The following is a 16520-nucleotide window of genomic DNA, read 5'->3' as shown; positions in this document are numbered from 1 at the left end:
TGGAACTAAATCGACGGATGTAAAGGTAATATCTGGAGTACCACAGCGAAGTGTTATAGGACCATTGCTATTTACAATATATATAAATGATCTAATGGACAGCATCGGATGCTCTTTAAGGCTATTTGCAGATAATGCAATTGTTTATACCAAAGTAGCAATGCCAGAAGATAGTAAGAATTTGCACGACGACCTGCAGAGAACTGGTGAATTGTGCAGGCTCTGGCACTTGACCCTGAACATAAATAAATGTAACATACTGCGCATACATAGGCAAAGAAATCCACTACTGTTCAGCTACACTATTGATGATAAACAGCTGGAGACAGCACCTGACATAAAATATCAAGGCATAACTACACTCCTGGAAATGGAAAAAAGAACACATTGACACCGGTGTGTCAGACCCACCATACTTGCTCCGGACACTGCGAGAGGGCTGTACAAGCAATGATCACACGCACGGCACAGCGGACACACCAGGAACCGCGGTGTTGGCCGTCGAATGGCGCTAGCTGCGCAGCATTTGTGCACCGCCGCCGTCAGTGTCAGCCAGTTTGCCGTGGCATACGGAGCTCCATCGCAGTCTTTAACACTGGTAGCATGCCGCGACAGCGTGGACGTGAACCGTATGTGCAGTTGACGGACTTTGAGCGAGGGCGTATAGTGGGCAGGAGGGAGGCCGGGTGGACGTACCGCCGAATTGCTCAACACGTGGGGCGTGAGGTCTCCACAGTACATCGATGTTGTCGCCAGTGGTCGGCGGAAGGTGCACGTGCCCGTCGACCTGGGACCGGACCGCAGCGATGCACGGATGCACGCCAAGACCGTAGGATCCTACGCAGTGCCGTAGGGGACCGCACCGCCACTTCCCAGCAAATTAGGGACACTGTTGCTCCTGGGGTATCGGCGAGGACCATTCGCAACCGTCTCCATGAAGCTGGGCTACGGTCCCGCACACCGTTAGGCCGTCTTCCGCTCACGCCCCAACATCGTGCAGCCCGCCTCCAGTGGTGTTGCGACAGGCGTGAATGGAGGGACGAATGGAGACGTGTCGTCTTCAGCGATGAGAGTCGCTTCTGCCTTGGTGCCAATGATGGTCGTATGCGTGTTTGGCGCCGTGCAGGTGAGCGCCACAATCAGGACTGCATACGACTGAGGCACACAGGGCCAACACCCGGCATCATGGTGTGGGGAGCGATCTCCTACACTGGCCGTACACCACTGGTGATCGTCGAGAGGACACTGAATAGTGCACGGTACATCCAAACCGTCATCGAACCCATCGTTCTACCATTCCTAGACCGGCAAGGGAACTTGCTGTTCCAACAGGACAATGCACGTCCGCATGTATCCCGTGCCACCCAACGTGCTCTAGAAGGTGTAAGTCAACTACCCTGGCCAGCAAGATCTCCGGATCTGTCCCCCATTGAGCATGTTTGGGACTGGATGAAGCGTCGTCTCACGCGGTCTGCACGTCCAGCACGAACGCTGGTCCAACTGAGGCGCCAGGTGGAAATGGCATGGCAAGCCGTTCCACAGGACTACATCCAGCATCTCTACGATCGTCTCCATGGGAGAATAGCAGCCTGCATTGCTGCGAAAGGTGGATATACACTGTACTAGTGCCGACATTGTGCATGCTCTGTTGCCTGTGTCTATGTGCCTGTGGTTCTGTCAGTGTGATCATGTGATGTATCTGACCCCAGGAATGTGTCAATAAAGTTTCCCCTTCCTGGGACAATGAATTCACGGTGTTCTTATTTCAATTTCCAGGAGTGTATTTCAAGTGAGCTTAAGTGGAATGACGACATAGAACAGATGGGGGAAAAGCAGACACCAGACTCAGTTTCATTGGAAGAATCTTAAGGATGGTACGAAGATTGGCAACTAACTCTTAAACCCAAACCTCCAGATGTCAGACCCTCAGATCAGTACGAAAGATTCTACACAGAGAGTATCAATCAAAACACCAATTTAATTCATGGTACGTTCTGTCATCCAGTAGAAATGCTTAAAAAGTAATTAAAAGGAACATCAGAACTATGCAGCACAGGAAAGGCATATCTGCGAGTGATAGTTTTACAGACATCGTGTGCTCGAGTTGGTAGAGTGTGAGTTGATCGTGCCAAAGAACTCACTTCAAGCCCAAATGATGACAACTTGTTTTAACTGTTTGTGTGTGAAACTGTCATATGGGACAAAATTTTCCTGACATGTAAAAGGACTTATTGGATTTTGTAGCAATGTTCTTTTGGCAGTCTGCTTTCACTTCATATGTTGAAAGTAGTAAATCTATAGAGTACACTGTGTTGGACACGTGCGACGGAACAGACACACTGGTGGTGAAGCAGCTAGTGCATTTTTAGTTTCACAGAATAAACAAACTATCAGAACAGTACAATAAAGAAACAATTGCATTACACATGTGGAAGTGTTAATAGTCTCATATAACACTTGCACATGTAATACAGTCACAAAAATGGTCATCATTGAGGCATGGACCCAGGATCCTTGGTATGAGAATCTAACATTCCACCAACTTCCCCACAGAAGCAATACATAATTATTAGCTACTCACAGCTATGCTTTACCTATGCTCCACAGGTCTGGCATTGCTTTTAATCAACGTTTATGCCCATGCAGCACATAGCACAAATTAAATCGGAGTTTCGGTTGATTCTCTATCAGCATAACAGTGTTTGGTGCCAATCTGAGTGTCTGACATCCGGAGATTTTGGTGCTGGCATAGAAAAATGTAATTTTGTGCACTTCACATATCTTAAAAAATCTAATTAAACATTCATTACACAATTAATGAGTTAAGTCTACAGTCAGTTAAATCATATATAAACACCTAGGAGTACTGAACTGTAGATATATAGTACAGTGCGTCAAGACAACTATTTTTTGTTCAAAATTTAGCACATTTCTGTTTTTCGTAAACTGGAAAATCAATAATGAAATGTAACTGAGTGTGAAGTAACTATAAATGTTACACTGACTGCAGTACACTAAATGTATAAATGGTGCATTTTTCTGTTCTCTGTATACTTTAAAAAATGCTCTACTTTCATCTTCTCTTCAATATCGGCAGTTGACAATTGGTTAGACATATCTTGTCACAATTCCAAAAATTTAAGTTATGACACTGTGTGTTAACTGAAGTTGGCCAATTGCCAGATGGGTTGGAGGGAGGGGAGGAAGCTAGCCTGGCCCTCACACAGTCTGATACAGGGTGAGGAGCTTTGCAGGTGAACAATCCACACCTATCTAGAGCAGTTTATGCACATTAACCTGTGCTTTAAGTTCTGTGAAAGCAGAAGTCAAGCATGAAGGTAAAAACCACTTAAATGTTGCTTGTAATCTAAACTCAAACCTTCTCAAAGCATCAATTACATACTGTATTTCATGGTCTGTGAGACACTAGAGTCTATAAGATGCACATTAATTTTACAGCAATTAAAAAAAAATTATTTTTACAATTTTTATTATTAGATTGCAAAGCCAGACTAAAAAGAAAAAAATCTTAAGTTTATAAAACTGAACTGACCTTCAACCCCCCTGAAAAATTTCTTTTTCTTCCTCTTTGTCATCATCTTTGTCCTCTTCATAAGTAAGATCATCTTCACTTCCATTGAGAGCATTATGTATGCCACACTTCTGGAAGGATTTAACAATAGTGTCTTCTCTTACCCTTGACCATGACTATTTTATCCACTGACACTTTTTTGATTGCAGATCGTTTTAAAGCTACCTTTGGCATGAATTCACGTTGGGTTTCATCCATCATCCGTTTGTTCCATTCCTCTCTCATAAACGCTTTAAATGGTTTGTTTATCAAGACATCATGAGACTGTGATTGTGAAGTAAGTCCTCCCTGAATAACAACAAGCTCTATATTTCCCTGTCTCAATTTGTCTTTCACAAAATCTTTCAAATGACTACTGCACTGATCTAGCACAAGAAGAGAACTCTTCTTCAGTAAAACACCTTTCCTTCTCTCCCACACTTTGTTAATTAATTATTTCATACCAGCCTCATCCATCCAATACTTGCCATGTATGTGAACACCACCACTTGACAGTATTTCAGACGCATTGGCATTGTTTTGTGCTTGAAAATGATCACTGGATTAAGTTTAGTACTATCAGCACAACATGAAAGGGTAACAGTGTAGTGCATTTTTTCATGGCTCCTCATTTTTATAGTTACAGTTTTAGCACCTTTCATGGCAACAGTTCTGTTACTCGACACATCAAATGTCAGGAGCGTTTCGTCCATTTTTGCTATTTCGCTTAGTTCCACACTGGTTTTCTTTCGATGTTGAATAATAAAGCAATGGGAAGATAATACTTACTCTTCACACTCTTGTGGCATTTTCTGAGATATTTTGATTTTGGTTCGCAATCTGACACTTAATAAATCTGTAGCACCAATCAACTCCACCCTTAAATAAGTCTATTAAGTTCCACTGTGGCGCTAGCTTATGAGCGTGTATTTGAATCATTTTTGTATAAATTCCAATTCCATTTTGATGTCCTCAAATGCATTTCAATATGTCATCATCTAGTTCTGGCGATTTTACATTCAGTCCTCTATTTGCACATTTAGTCTTCCTCATTTCTATCAGTTCTTTACTAGCCCACCAATTGTGAATGTTTTTTTCTATTGGAGGAGGGCCAAAATGCCACTCAGCAGCTCTGTTTCCATGTTATTCTGCATATGCTATTACTTTCAATTTATAGCCCACATCATGTGAATACCTTTTATTTTTTTCCATTATGAAACTAGCTACTAACAAAAATATTGTACTATTACTGCAATGATGTGTCATAGACTACACAGTGTTCTGGGTTCTTGATGGAAAGGCACGAGAGAGAGTGTTAGAAAGCATGAGAATCCCCGCAACTCATATTCGTCTCATCAGCGTACTACTGCTGCTGCTGCTGCCAGGTGAATCCAACGTTGCCAGTTAGAGATAAGTTTCCTGTGATGTCAAATATATGGTCATTTTCAAGTCTATCGGGAATTTTAAATCTAACATTTGACATTTTTATACTTATTTCAATCACAAGATGCACCTGAATTTTGGAGGCAACTTTTTGAAGAAAGACTTGCATCTTATAGTTTGTAAAATAGGCATACAATCACAATAAAAGCAAACACTATGAAATGGAGTAAATTGCAACACAACGGCCTATGATGTCTATCACACACAGTACTGTTATCTGGTTAACACTGGCTGTAACCAAAAACAAATGACTACCAGCCAAACCCTAATGATTCAGGACCAGGTGGCTCATCAGCCAACTTGAAGTTAACACACTGCGTGTCACTGCATATTTCAGTAAAAAAATGTAATATATCAAACTATTCCTTTGTTACTTATTCAACGTTAGACTTCTAGTTAAACAATCTAGTTTGAGAAGATGCACCTCAAATTAATAGATTATTTGATATACACAATTAAAACTCACTTTAAAACATCTCTGTTTAAACACAGATACAGGCCAACACATTCAGCTCTACATTCTTCATATGTTGAGCTCAAAGTCGTAAATTTGGAATCATATGTCTCGCCAACCTCATACCATGACTTTATCTGAAACATTTTTAAACAAAAAGGGTAATACAGACCCACAAAAATTTTCCAAATATTGACATGTTAATACCAAAGATTTAAAATTCTGAGTCGAATACAAATAATCAAACAAGTAAGGGAAACCGTAGGTCATGAAGGTGGAGCCTTAAGAAGTTCAAAAGCAGAGCTATGGTGTTCAACTTTTTGCTGTGTTTCCATCCACAACTCAATGCTTCTCCACACTGAGTGGTGTCTTTACTCATTACAATATCTGAAAAGTTAATGAAGTTTTATTGACAAATGTTCATGCGATTTCCAGTAACCTACAGTTTAATTGCAATCATCAATTAATCTGATAAATGAAAATGCTCCTACATAAGGCTGCAGTGGCATTGGCACTGACACTGGTGGATTCTGGTGACGACTGACATTGGCCAAACACGACCAATCTTTTCAAATCAGTACGCCAGTGTGTGTGTGCAGCTGATCTCATCACCCACTTCGAGTGACAATCAGTGAAATTCAAATCAGTTTCTTTCTTTAGTCAGTTGGTCAAGGTTCTCAGACATGAAATATAGACAGTGAGAAATTGGTAAGTTTAGTCCAAGAAAGGAGTTTGTGGTATGATACAAAAAAAAAAATCACAATTGATATATAGTTAAGAATCTATGGACTAAAATCAGCTTTATTAGAAACCACAATAGGAAAAATCTTTGTGAAATTTTAGGTGTAAATTATAACAATAAAAAAAAGTTCAAGTGAGAAGGGTGATGTATCTCATACTTTAAAGTTACTGCAGTGGGTATATTTTGGGTTGTGCTAGGTGGGCATTAGCTGTCTATGAACTATTATTACTGCTTAATGTTGTTTTTATGCTAGTAGGGTCATGATTCTGTTATATGAGGTGATCTATTTATGTTTTTCTTTCACACACATGCTGAATGACAGTCATTGAGGATTAACTGACATACGCCCATTTTGATAATTTATTTGAAGTTGTGCAAAGTGTTCATAATCTCACTTTTCAGTGTCACCATGAATCATCTCAAGTATGTAACAGAATGTTTCTCCCTTCATCTCATATATTCGTAAAACTTATCTGATTATTCCAGTAACTGAGGAAAGAGTGTACAGTATTCGCCATTTCTTTTTGAGACAGATATAGCTCATTCACAGGCATTTGGAGTAATTTTAATAGCAAAAGCTGCAAAGCAGCACTCATCTCCAAGCACAGAAGCATCTAACCACCTTGACAGAGTCTGACTTAACCTAATCTCCTCCATCCCACTAAAAACTGAAAGGCAATTGGACACACTGTGATGAAGCTGTCATCCGATGTTATTGAGCAGCTTATGGTGATTGTGTCTGCTGACTATTGTCAGTGCCACTAAAAGCACAGCCTAAGAAATGTTAAGCAGTGGATGGCAAAAAATATATATTTAGTAAAACACCACCATGAAGTTTTTTAAGCCTGTTAAAAATGGCATTTAGGTTATAAAAAAATGTAACCTATGCTTGAAAAAGAAGATGCTGGGAATGCTATATGTAGTGATTTGTGTGTGTGTGTGTGTGTGTGTGTGTGTGTGTGTGTGTGTGTGTGTGTGTGAGAGAGAGAGAGAGAGAGAGAGAGAGAGAGAGAGAGAGATATATTAAACTGAATACCTACAAAGGTGGTAAGGGCATAGACGTGGAAAGGACCATATGATCAGAATTTTATTTTACCAGTTACATAAAATGTTTAGCCACAACTAAACTATCTGTACATACAAAAATGAAATACCATTTTCAGCAAGAAAAAGCTACATCACAAACAGAACAAAAAAGACATCAGAATGTATGATCCGTATGGCATACTGCACAATGAAACCTAAAGCATCAACACATCATGTAGTACCCATATTGCATGTTACAGTACTTGATTGCCAGTAAGGTATTTCTATCTGGTAACCAATGGTAGTGATGATGAGCACAGAATAAATGTGACTCACTTTTGCAGCACTATAGATGTGCAGAAGTTGTACCAGGCAGTCACATAACCCTCCACTGCTGATGCGAGTCCCAGCAGTGAAGTAGTGCTGATGTGCCAGGAGGCTGTTTCTTTATTGGTGTATCTATGTGGACTGTCCAATGCATTGTAAAAGGAATAATCTGTATTTTATGCAAAATAACTTGGGCTGTGCACGAAAACACATTCTTGTCCTCAGTGCTGAGTTAGTTTATAACTTTATGCTGCAGGAACGGCCACTGAGCTGAGTGCTTTGCCAGTTAGGAGCTGACACCAGTTCCCTACACATCTTTTTTGTTTTCGTAGCAAGCCACAACTGACTTTGAATATATGAATTTATCAAATTATTAGTTGTAATAAATTTGTCATATTATTAGTTGTATTCACAACTTCACAACCTGTTACTATGATCATTTGCAGACCCACACGCTACAGCTTAGAAATTCAGTTCTGCAAAGTAAGTGTTTGAGCAAAGACTCCACTTTCCACACTGTGAGGTGGCTGCTGCAATGGGACTTCTGCCACTACGGCTGTCCCCTTCCCTGCCACATCATTTGTGCAGGTAGGGGCCAGGTAACTATGTATGCACACTCTACCACTCACAGAAATTTAATGCTGTGTACAAGCAGTGGTTGAAAAAGACCCTGCCAGGAACCAGAGCTGAGTGTCACAATCTGTCAATGACAATATATTTCAAACCTGACAGGAATTGCTGCTGTCAGTGAATGCAGGTCCATATCAACCAGTTTCTGAGTGTACACTGCAATCCAATTGACATTCAGAGTTTGGTACCTTACAAAAGGCAATTGAACACAGCTGAATATAAAGCTATGTGTATTCAATTGGCCAAATGACATACAAATTGGATGCTAGCTGACTGTAGGTACTTACTGTAGTTCTCCGAGTCACAATTTTGCCTGTTTTCCATTCTGCAAGGCAATGAGTGCACCAGTGGCCAAACAGGATGATTAATCTGCAGTGTATGGATGGTGCAGTTCAGGCCAAAGGCAGTTCTGTTATGTTTGTGGTTGTTCACCATGTCACAGTTTAGACTCACCCCATTCAGATAACTATGACCATGAATCAGGAAGTTTACTTCAACATTGTTGGCAATCAAGTGTTGCATTGTCTTCTACACCTTCATGGTGTGTATGCTGAAGGCATATGGTGACAATAGCTATGTTAACAGGGCTGCACTCATACTTTCCAGCTTTGAGAAACATTTGAGCGTCATGTAGCACCTAAATTGGCCCCCACTAAATCACTCAATCCTAATCTTATACAAATGTCTAGTACTGTTTGGAAGACTTCAGATGGATACAGTACGAGGGTGGTCCCGTAAGTACCCGGCCTGACCGAAAGATGGCAGTCGTTGAAAAATGTCTCTGGATTAGAAAGTATACGATCTACGAAGCATATGTTTCAAGTTTGAAGACACCGCAATGTTTAGTATTTGTTTGGCAGCCATCAATAGTGAACGTTGTGAGTGAACTTGTGAAAATGGAGAAAATTGGTAATCGTTACATGATACAATTTTTTTTGAAGGCTTGACGCAACAAATATTAAAACTGAGCTAGATTCTACTTTGGGAGAGTCTGCTACTTCGTTGAAAAAAGTAAAATATTGGGTAGCTGAGTTTAAATGAGGCTGTATGAGCTGCCAAGACAAGCATAGCAGTGGCTGACCAAATGAGGTGACGACTCCAGAAATGGCGAAGAAAATCCACAAAGTGGTACTGGATGATCATCAAATGAAAGTGCGTGAGCTAGCAGATATAGTAGGTATTTCAAAAAGTGCGGTACATTGCATATTATCTGAAAATTTGGACAAGGGAAAACTGTGTGGAAGGTTTGAGCTACATCGGCTCACGCTCGAGCAAAAACAGTGTCGTGATGATGTTTCAATTGAGTGTTTAGCGAAGTTACGCGGCAACGAAGCTGCTTTTTTGCTCCGTTTCATAACCAAGAATGAAACATAAGTCCACCACTTCACTCTTGAGACAAAAGAACAATCAAAACAATGGACACAAATTGTAGAAAGAAGGCAAAGACCCGACAAAGAAAACACAAAAATTTTGGAAAAATGTATTTATTTTAACATACTCTCCTTTCAGTCTATACACTTTTCCCAGCGATGTTCAATAAGTTTGATACCCTTTTTATAATGAGAACTGTCTAACTCCTCAAAATAGCCATTAACTACCAACATCACGTCTTCATTTGTTGAAAATCTTCGACCACAGAGCCATTTTTTTTTATTTGGGAACAGAAAATAACCAGAAGGGGCTAAATCTGGCGAACAGGGTGCGTGTGGTGGCAATTCAAACTTTAATTCATTGATTTTGGCTATTGCAATAACAGTCTTGTGAGCTTGTGCACTGTCCTGAAGAAACAACACTTTCTTCTTGGCCATATGTGGGCATTTTTGCTTGATTTTGTTACCCAAACATTGCAATAAGTTTGCATAATACTCGCCGTTGATAGTTTTTCCTTTTTCAAGGTAGTCAATGAAAATTATGCCACACACATCCCAAAAAAACAGACGCCATGACCTTGCCTGCAGATGAAACGGTTTTGTTGGGTCAGGTACTTATGGGACCACCCTCGTATATCTGAAGAAACTTGTGAATACTTGCCCTCACCCAATTGAATCCATTATTAAGGCTAGAGGAGATGATATGTGCTATTACTGGTGGATGACTATTTTTTCTTTTTTGTAGTTTCTAATCTTCATTAAATTATGGGCAAGACTAACTGCAACTAGTTAGTTCTGTCAATCTTATTAAGCACTTACAGACAGTTTGCAACTACTGCTATTTTGTTTGCAGTATCTGCTTCTTCATCTTGCTAACAGCCTTACACAATAATCATTGGAATACTGTACCTGGTAGTAACTGAGGCTGAACTCTCACTTTTGCTGTATGCAACTGTCGCACTGTTCAGAACATCACTCACATGTTTCTCATAATAAAACAAACCTTATTTCAAGGAAATACAAAAGTTGGGCATTGCATGTAATAAAGAAGGATCTTTTCATTTTTGTAGTGTGACAGCACAAAAATTATGAGGTAATGTTTTGTCTCAAATGCTTTAGTAGCTCTTGTAATTGGGTATAACTAAGTGAATCACACATTCATTTAAATACATACATGTACAAATTTACTGGAATGTGGTGTGGGATGGAATGGAATTTGTAACAGTTTGTATTATTTTTCTCTTGGAAGTCACTGAACTGCAAGCAAGCTGGGGCAGATGTTACATGTAATTAGAGCCCACACAGAAGCATACAGACAATCCTCCTTTCCACGAACAATACGAGACTGGAATAGAAGGGTGAAAGGGTAGAGGTACTCAAGGTACCCTCTGCCACACACCGTCGGGTGGCTTGCAGAGTATGGATGTAGATGTAGATGTAATATTTAAAAAATCAAAACCACAAGTCAGGATGCAGCAGGACAACATCCAGAAGGCTCACCAAAGCCTGCCAGCACAAAAAAGGGCATCAAAAATAGTATGATAAGGATTTCAACTGAATATAGTAGCACCTCTTAATCCATCTCATCTCCTGTATTCAGACAGTGCTTGCCAATTGATAATTCTTCCAGTACCCCAACAGAGTTACAATGCCAGTGTTTGTCAAATCTTTCCTCAATACTGTGGTAAAATTTAATGGACACAGGACTCTTCTCACTAGCACAGTGTCTCAACATCTTTTTACATGAGCCACGGACTGTCCTAAACAGAACCCAAAAGAGAATATACATACGTGCAAAATTGAACATAAGATTTTTTTAAGCGTCCTGATAATCTTGAGCGAGAGATTCCCGATATATAGCAAGAGGAACAGTCATTTTGGATTATTAGTTTTTTCTGGATGGTCTCTCTGTCATACAGTATGAGTTAAAATGCACACCAAATCTGCTGTTCACCGTATCCTGCCTGTTTGTAAATATTTCATGTCTGAAATAGTTCAAGCTCTATTTAAGTGTCCACAATACTTCACTGGGCAGAAGTGGATGATGACAGATTGCTGCCTGAAGATAAAACTCTGTGTGTGGGCTTCTGGCAAACACTGTGACCCAAGGATTGAATGTCTTGTTAAATACCAGTATGTTTATTTGTTTATCACTTGAAATGAAACAAATGTGTGCACAAGAATCAGCAAGAGGCCACAGGCATGATAAGTATACATAATTTGGGTGTGGGAAAGTGTCTACATTGTCTACCTTTTCCTTATTCATGAAATACATAAAAACCATTGACGTTAACTCAATACACTACAGAGATGCTGTTTACCATTTTAATGATGGTAATCTTATTATTAACCTATTTAAATCACCAAATATCATAATTTCATAATAGGTGAAAATATTATGACAACTGTGGAAAGCTGGTTACAGTTCATAATCAAGATGAAATATAAGACCTATAAAATTTGAAGCTAGCCACACTAATGTAAACAAGATGGTTTCCAAAAAGTCATGCTCACACTGTGATCTTGTGTGCGAAGAAGCTCGCAAATATTTTTCTGGGAAATGGTAAAATCTACTTCTTGTAACAGGAATGCAATAAAAGGGAATATCGGTGTTAAGTGGAACGGAGAGTAAGGGAAACAGGCAAGGAGAGGTAAGAGAGAAATGTAGAGGAGTTTCTGTGGTTCAGAAGAAACATAAAAATGATTGCCATTTATCTCCTGTGATCTGATACCACAGTAGACATCACTGTAGTAGGAATATGGGACAGTCACTTTGGGGGAAGAGGGTGACACATGAAGCAGGAATAAAGTAAGTGTGGCCAGTGATGTTTGATGATGGATGGTGGTGGTGGTGGTGAATGTATACAGTTTGAATCAATTTCAATGACTAAAATGCAGATTTCTGAGGGAGACTGTGGGAAGCTGTGCTTCTTTCATTAGGAGAACAAATATAGCCTCTGCAGCAATTTGCGGTTAAACCTTACTGGTTACATCAATCAGGTATGATGTTGCTCATCTGGGTTGCACAGTTGGTAGTCTTAGTTTTGTTCAGAGTTGGTTGGAGTCATTAAGATAAAAGTGTTGTAATGTGTGTTCAGCCATATGTGCAGATAATGTGTAATGTTATTCTGGTTTCATTAACAGTCACCTACAAAGGCATTAATAAATCAGAAGTAGCAATTTAGTCTGTTGTACTTTCTGAACTTCAACTACTTGTAATTAAATGCTATTAATTAGTCATCATTAAAAGAGGTGAGGTGGTGTTATCAATTAAGTGACAGAAAGAGGAGGGGGTAACACAACTGACAAGAATGAAGAAAGGAGTGTTGGGGGAGTTTAATATTATGTTGATGTTAATGTAATCTGAGACTGCCTGCAATCTTCTAGGAAAAGGTAGAGGAGGAAATGATATTCCAGCATTCACCTGAAGTATTTAACACTTAAGTATTTAACAGTATCCTAACATTTCAGGGTGGCCAGATGGGAAATTGTATCTTATTCCTGTCATATTCTTTTCCTAATTTGTAATAGTATGTGACAGAACATCGATATTTGTTTCTTTCTTAAGTACTAACTAATGTTGTCAGTGCATGGTTCCATGAAAACTGAGGACAATTAGATTGGCTATCCAACAGATGCTATGTGAAGTACACATTTCACAGAATTCAAAGTAAAGTCCTCTGGATTACATACTTTTTATAACTGTACTTTCAAATTCCTTTAATTATCAGCAAAATCAGACGGACAGTTTACCCAGTTTTCAAATGAAAAAAATAATTTACACTCACCTTCTCAGAAGTGAGGGGGTTGACAGTAGATTCATGTTTGAAATTGAAACTGCCATCTTCATTTTTTCTAAACAGTTTTCCACTTCCATGGCCTAAAAGTTCATGCAACCCAACTTGGACCTATGAAGTAAAAGAGAAAAACATTACTTACTTAAACGATGATGATGACGATGACTACTTAGAAATAATTTGTGGTTTTCTTTGCCGACATCAGAATTAAAGCCCAATGTAGTCACAACAACTGATAATACACATGAAGCTTGTAAATTATTAGGTCCACCCAGAAAGTAAGCTTCCACAAAGTTGTAAAGATAAATAAAATAAAGTTCTAGGAAAACATTTCAATTGCTAAGTTACCACCAAATGTATCCACCACCATAATTAACATCTGTATTAATCTGTCACAGAAGTGTGCCAACTGTTATTGAAGCTAATGTTTCATATCCTTTTTCCAACTTGTCATCACAGTAAAAATTTTGACCACGGAGAAATGTCGCAAAGTGTAAGATAAATGGTGTCAAACGCTACCTCCCAGTTAAGCTCTATGTCATCTACCATCGTCATGAACCAGCAAAATATACACACAAAGCATTTAGCCTATCTTATTATGAATTATTTACTGCATCCCAGGAATGGGATACCTGCGGGGAAGGACAGCTGGGTGCCAGATTCATGAAGTGCCATTTCTTGATACTACACTGCAGCATCTGCTCTACAGTGCTGTCCGTTATAAAGGAAAACTCAGATACTCTATATAGAATGGACATTTTCCCAATCTTCAGAAATATGTATGCACTATCAACTGAGAAACTGCTTATTTGTGATGTACTACACTAGACCTTCTGATACTTAATTTTGACTGTCACTATGTGCTGTGTTTGTGTAAACTATTTCACACAATTATACTCACATTTTGTGTGAGAAAGAATTAAGGCCATAATTTTCAGTCACTACAGTGGCAATATTGAAAGCAATCAAGGCACATCGACTGTTGCATTTCTCACACACATCCCATCCACATAAATTTTGTAAAATTTTGCTTCAAATTGGAAAATTCTCAGTGAGGGGCTTACGTTCTCGATTTCCTCTCATACTTATGATGTCCGTCATGATGTTCATATTAAAAAAGCAACAAACAAGCAATGTGCATTAATAAGTGATTTCTGTGTACAAGTGTATGCACCTAATACACTTTCTGAAGCACACTGCATTTTATCAAAAATTTCATTGAGCATTGTGTAAAAAATAATATTCACAGGGGAACAGACCAATTCCATCAAATTAAAGATGCCGTAAGCAGAACACTGAGTAGGGGACAGAAACAGTACAAAAACTGCTTAGCTTTTGGACAAAATCCTGCAAAATGTCTGCATAATTTTTGTAATATCAATGCTGTTACAACAAATTCATAATCTAACATGTTCATGGCAATTAGTTGCATATGCAGTAACTATTGTGCAGATAACTTCACAATTACTTTTGAAGTGCTCACAACATAATGAAATTTTTATTAAAATGAAATTAACCACGGCGTGCAAGAGCAAGCGCAAATACACTTTGTATACTTGGGCGAAAGTTGCCGGAAATGACCAATGCTGTGTAGCTTAACGGCACATCTGAGTGAGCACAATGCAGAAGAGGAGCACTTGCCCATGGCAACGCGGGTGTCATGCACTCACATTCACTGTGCATTTGCAGTGAGCACATACACTTCCCTTACGGCAGAGTTGGACAAAATTTATTCAAGCAACATAATGAATAAAAATATTTACATGAAACATTATTCATTTACATAAACAAAAAATTTACTTGTCACCTGAGAATTAAAAGGGTTACAAATAAGAGATGAATTTGAAGTTGCAATGAGACATATTGCTCCAATTCCTTGTCATTTATTAAAAAATGTGCTTAATGTTGTTTTAAAATTAATTTTCAGAACTATTCTTTTTTAAACATCTCATTACAAAGTTTATATCTAAAAACAAAGATGATGAGACTTACCACACGAAAGCGTCAGCACGTCGATAGACACACAAACAAACACAAACATACACACAAAATTCTAGCTTTCGCAACCAGCGGTTGCTTCGTCAGGAAAGAGGGAAGGAGAGGGAAAGATGAAAGGATGTGGGTTTTAAGGGAGAGGATAAGGAGTCATTCCAATCCCGGGAGCGGAAAGACTTACCTTAGGGGGAAAAAGACGGGTATACACTCGCGCGCACACACACACATATCCATCCACACATATACAGACACAAGCAGACATATACAGAGGCAAAGAGTGGTCCTTCCCTCTTTCCTGACGAAGCAACCGCTGGTTGCTAAAGCTAGAATTTTGTGTGTTTGCGTGTCTATCGACGTGCCGACGCTTTCGTTTGGTAAGTCTCATCATCTTTGTTTTTAGATATATTTTTCCCACGTGGAATGTTTCCCTCTATTATATTCATTACAAAGTTTATTTGATTGTCAAACATTTTCCTTTGTGACGCGGTAAAGAAAATACATTTTACATATGCAAAACTCCTGAAATTGTCTTTAGTTCAGGACAACGATACAAGACTTTCAAACTGCAATTTTCTTAAGCAAAAACTGAGAAATCATCAACTCCACCATAGCTTTTGGCAAATACTTTTGTTGTGATCACGTAGTTTGTTAAGTGCCCTTGGTCATGGACAGCAATACAGGTCAACTGTTTTGTCTCTAAATCAAGTGAAAGGCATCGATACAATAATTGTTGTAGAAAGGTGAAAAAAGCATTCCAACAGTCTCTTGACATTTTCTCGACAAAAATGTTGCCAGCACACTGCAATATTATGAACTCTTACGTACTAGTGTCTCTCCTGAAATTTTTCCATCTCTAAGCTCTATGTAGATGCATACTGAATCAAAAAGCTATTTCATCTTTTAATTGAAAGCTTACTCAGAGTTACTCTGAAGCACTTTGTGATGACTTTTGATGTCCATCAGATTTTCTACATCATTTTAGGAGACTTAAGTCTGTTGATGTTTGTCATTAGCAATAACTTACTTCGTAATTTGTTCAGTCAATTTGTAGCACTAAAAACACAAACAAACTGCATACTAATATTGAGATACCTATCCAATAGTGTTATCAATCTTGGTACAATGGAAGGAGGTGTCAGAGTAACAGTTTCTGTTGGCACGTTGT

General features: G+C 39.0%; 1 protein-coding gene across 3 annotated transcripts in view; it reads right to left on the bottom strand.

Annotated features, from left to right (window-relative positions):
- Window positions 1–16520, bottom strand: part of LOC126175027 (dipeptidyl peptidase 3) — a 134010-nt gene that overhangs the window by 32172 nt on the left and 85318 nt on the right. For all 3 annotated transcript variants that reach the window (XM_049921545.1, XM_049921537.1, XM_049921531.1), the window contains exons 10-11: window positions 13352–13471; window positions 5481–5605 (exon numbers count right to left, since the gene is read on the bottom strand). In XM_049921545.1, coding sequence (XP_049777502.1) covers window positions 5481–5605; window positions 13352–13471 — 245 coding nt within the window. The remainder of the gene's footprint in view (window positions 1–5480; window positions 5606–13351; window positions 13472–16520) is intronic.

The sequence above is a fragment of the Schistocerca cancellata genome, chromosome 1, assembly GCF_023864275.1.
Source record: "Schistocerca cancellata isolate TAMUIC-IGC-003103 chromosome 1, iqSchCanc2.1, whole genome shotgun sequence".
In the NCBI taxonomy this organism is placed as follows: Eukaryota; Metazoa; Arthropoda; class Insecta; order Orthoptera; family Acrididae; genus Schistocerca; species Schistocerca cancellata.
Note: the sequence above shows the minus strand (reverse complement) of the source record. Positions and strands in the feature narration are given on the sequence as shown.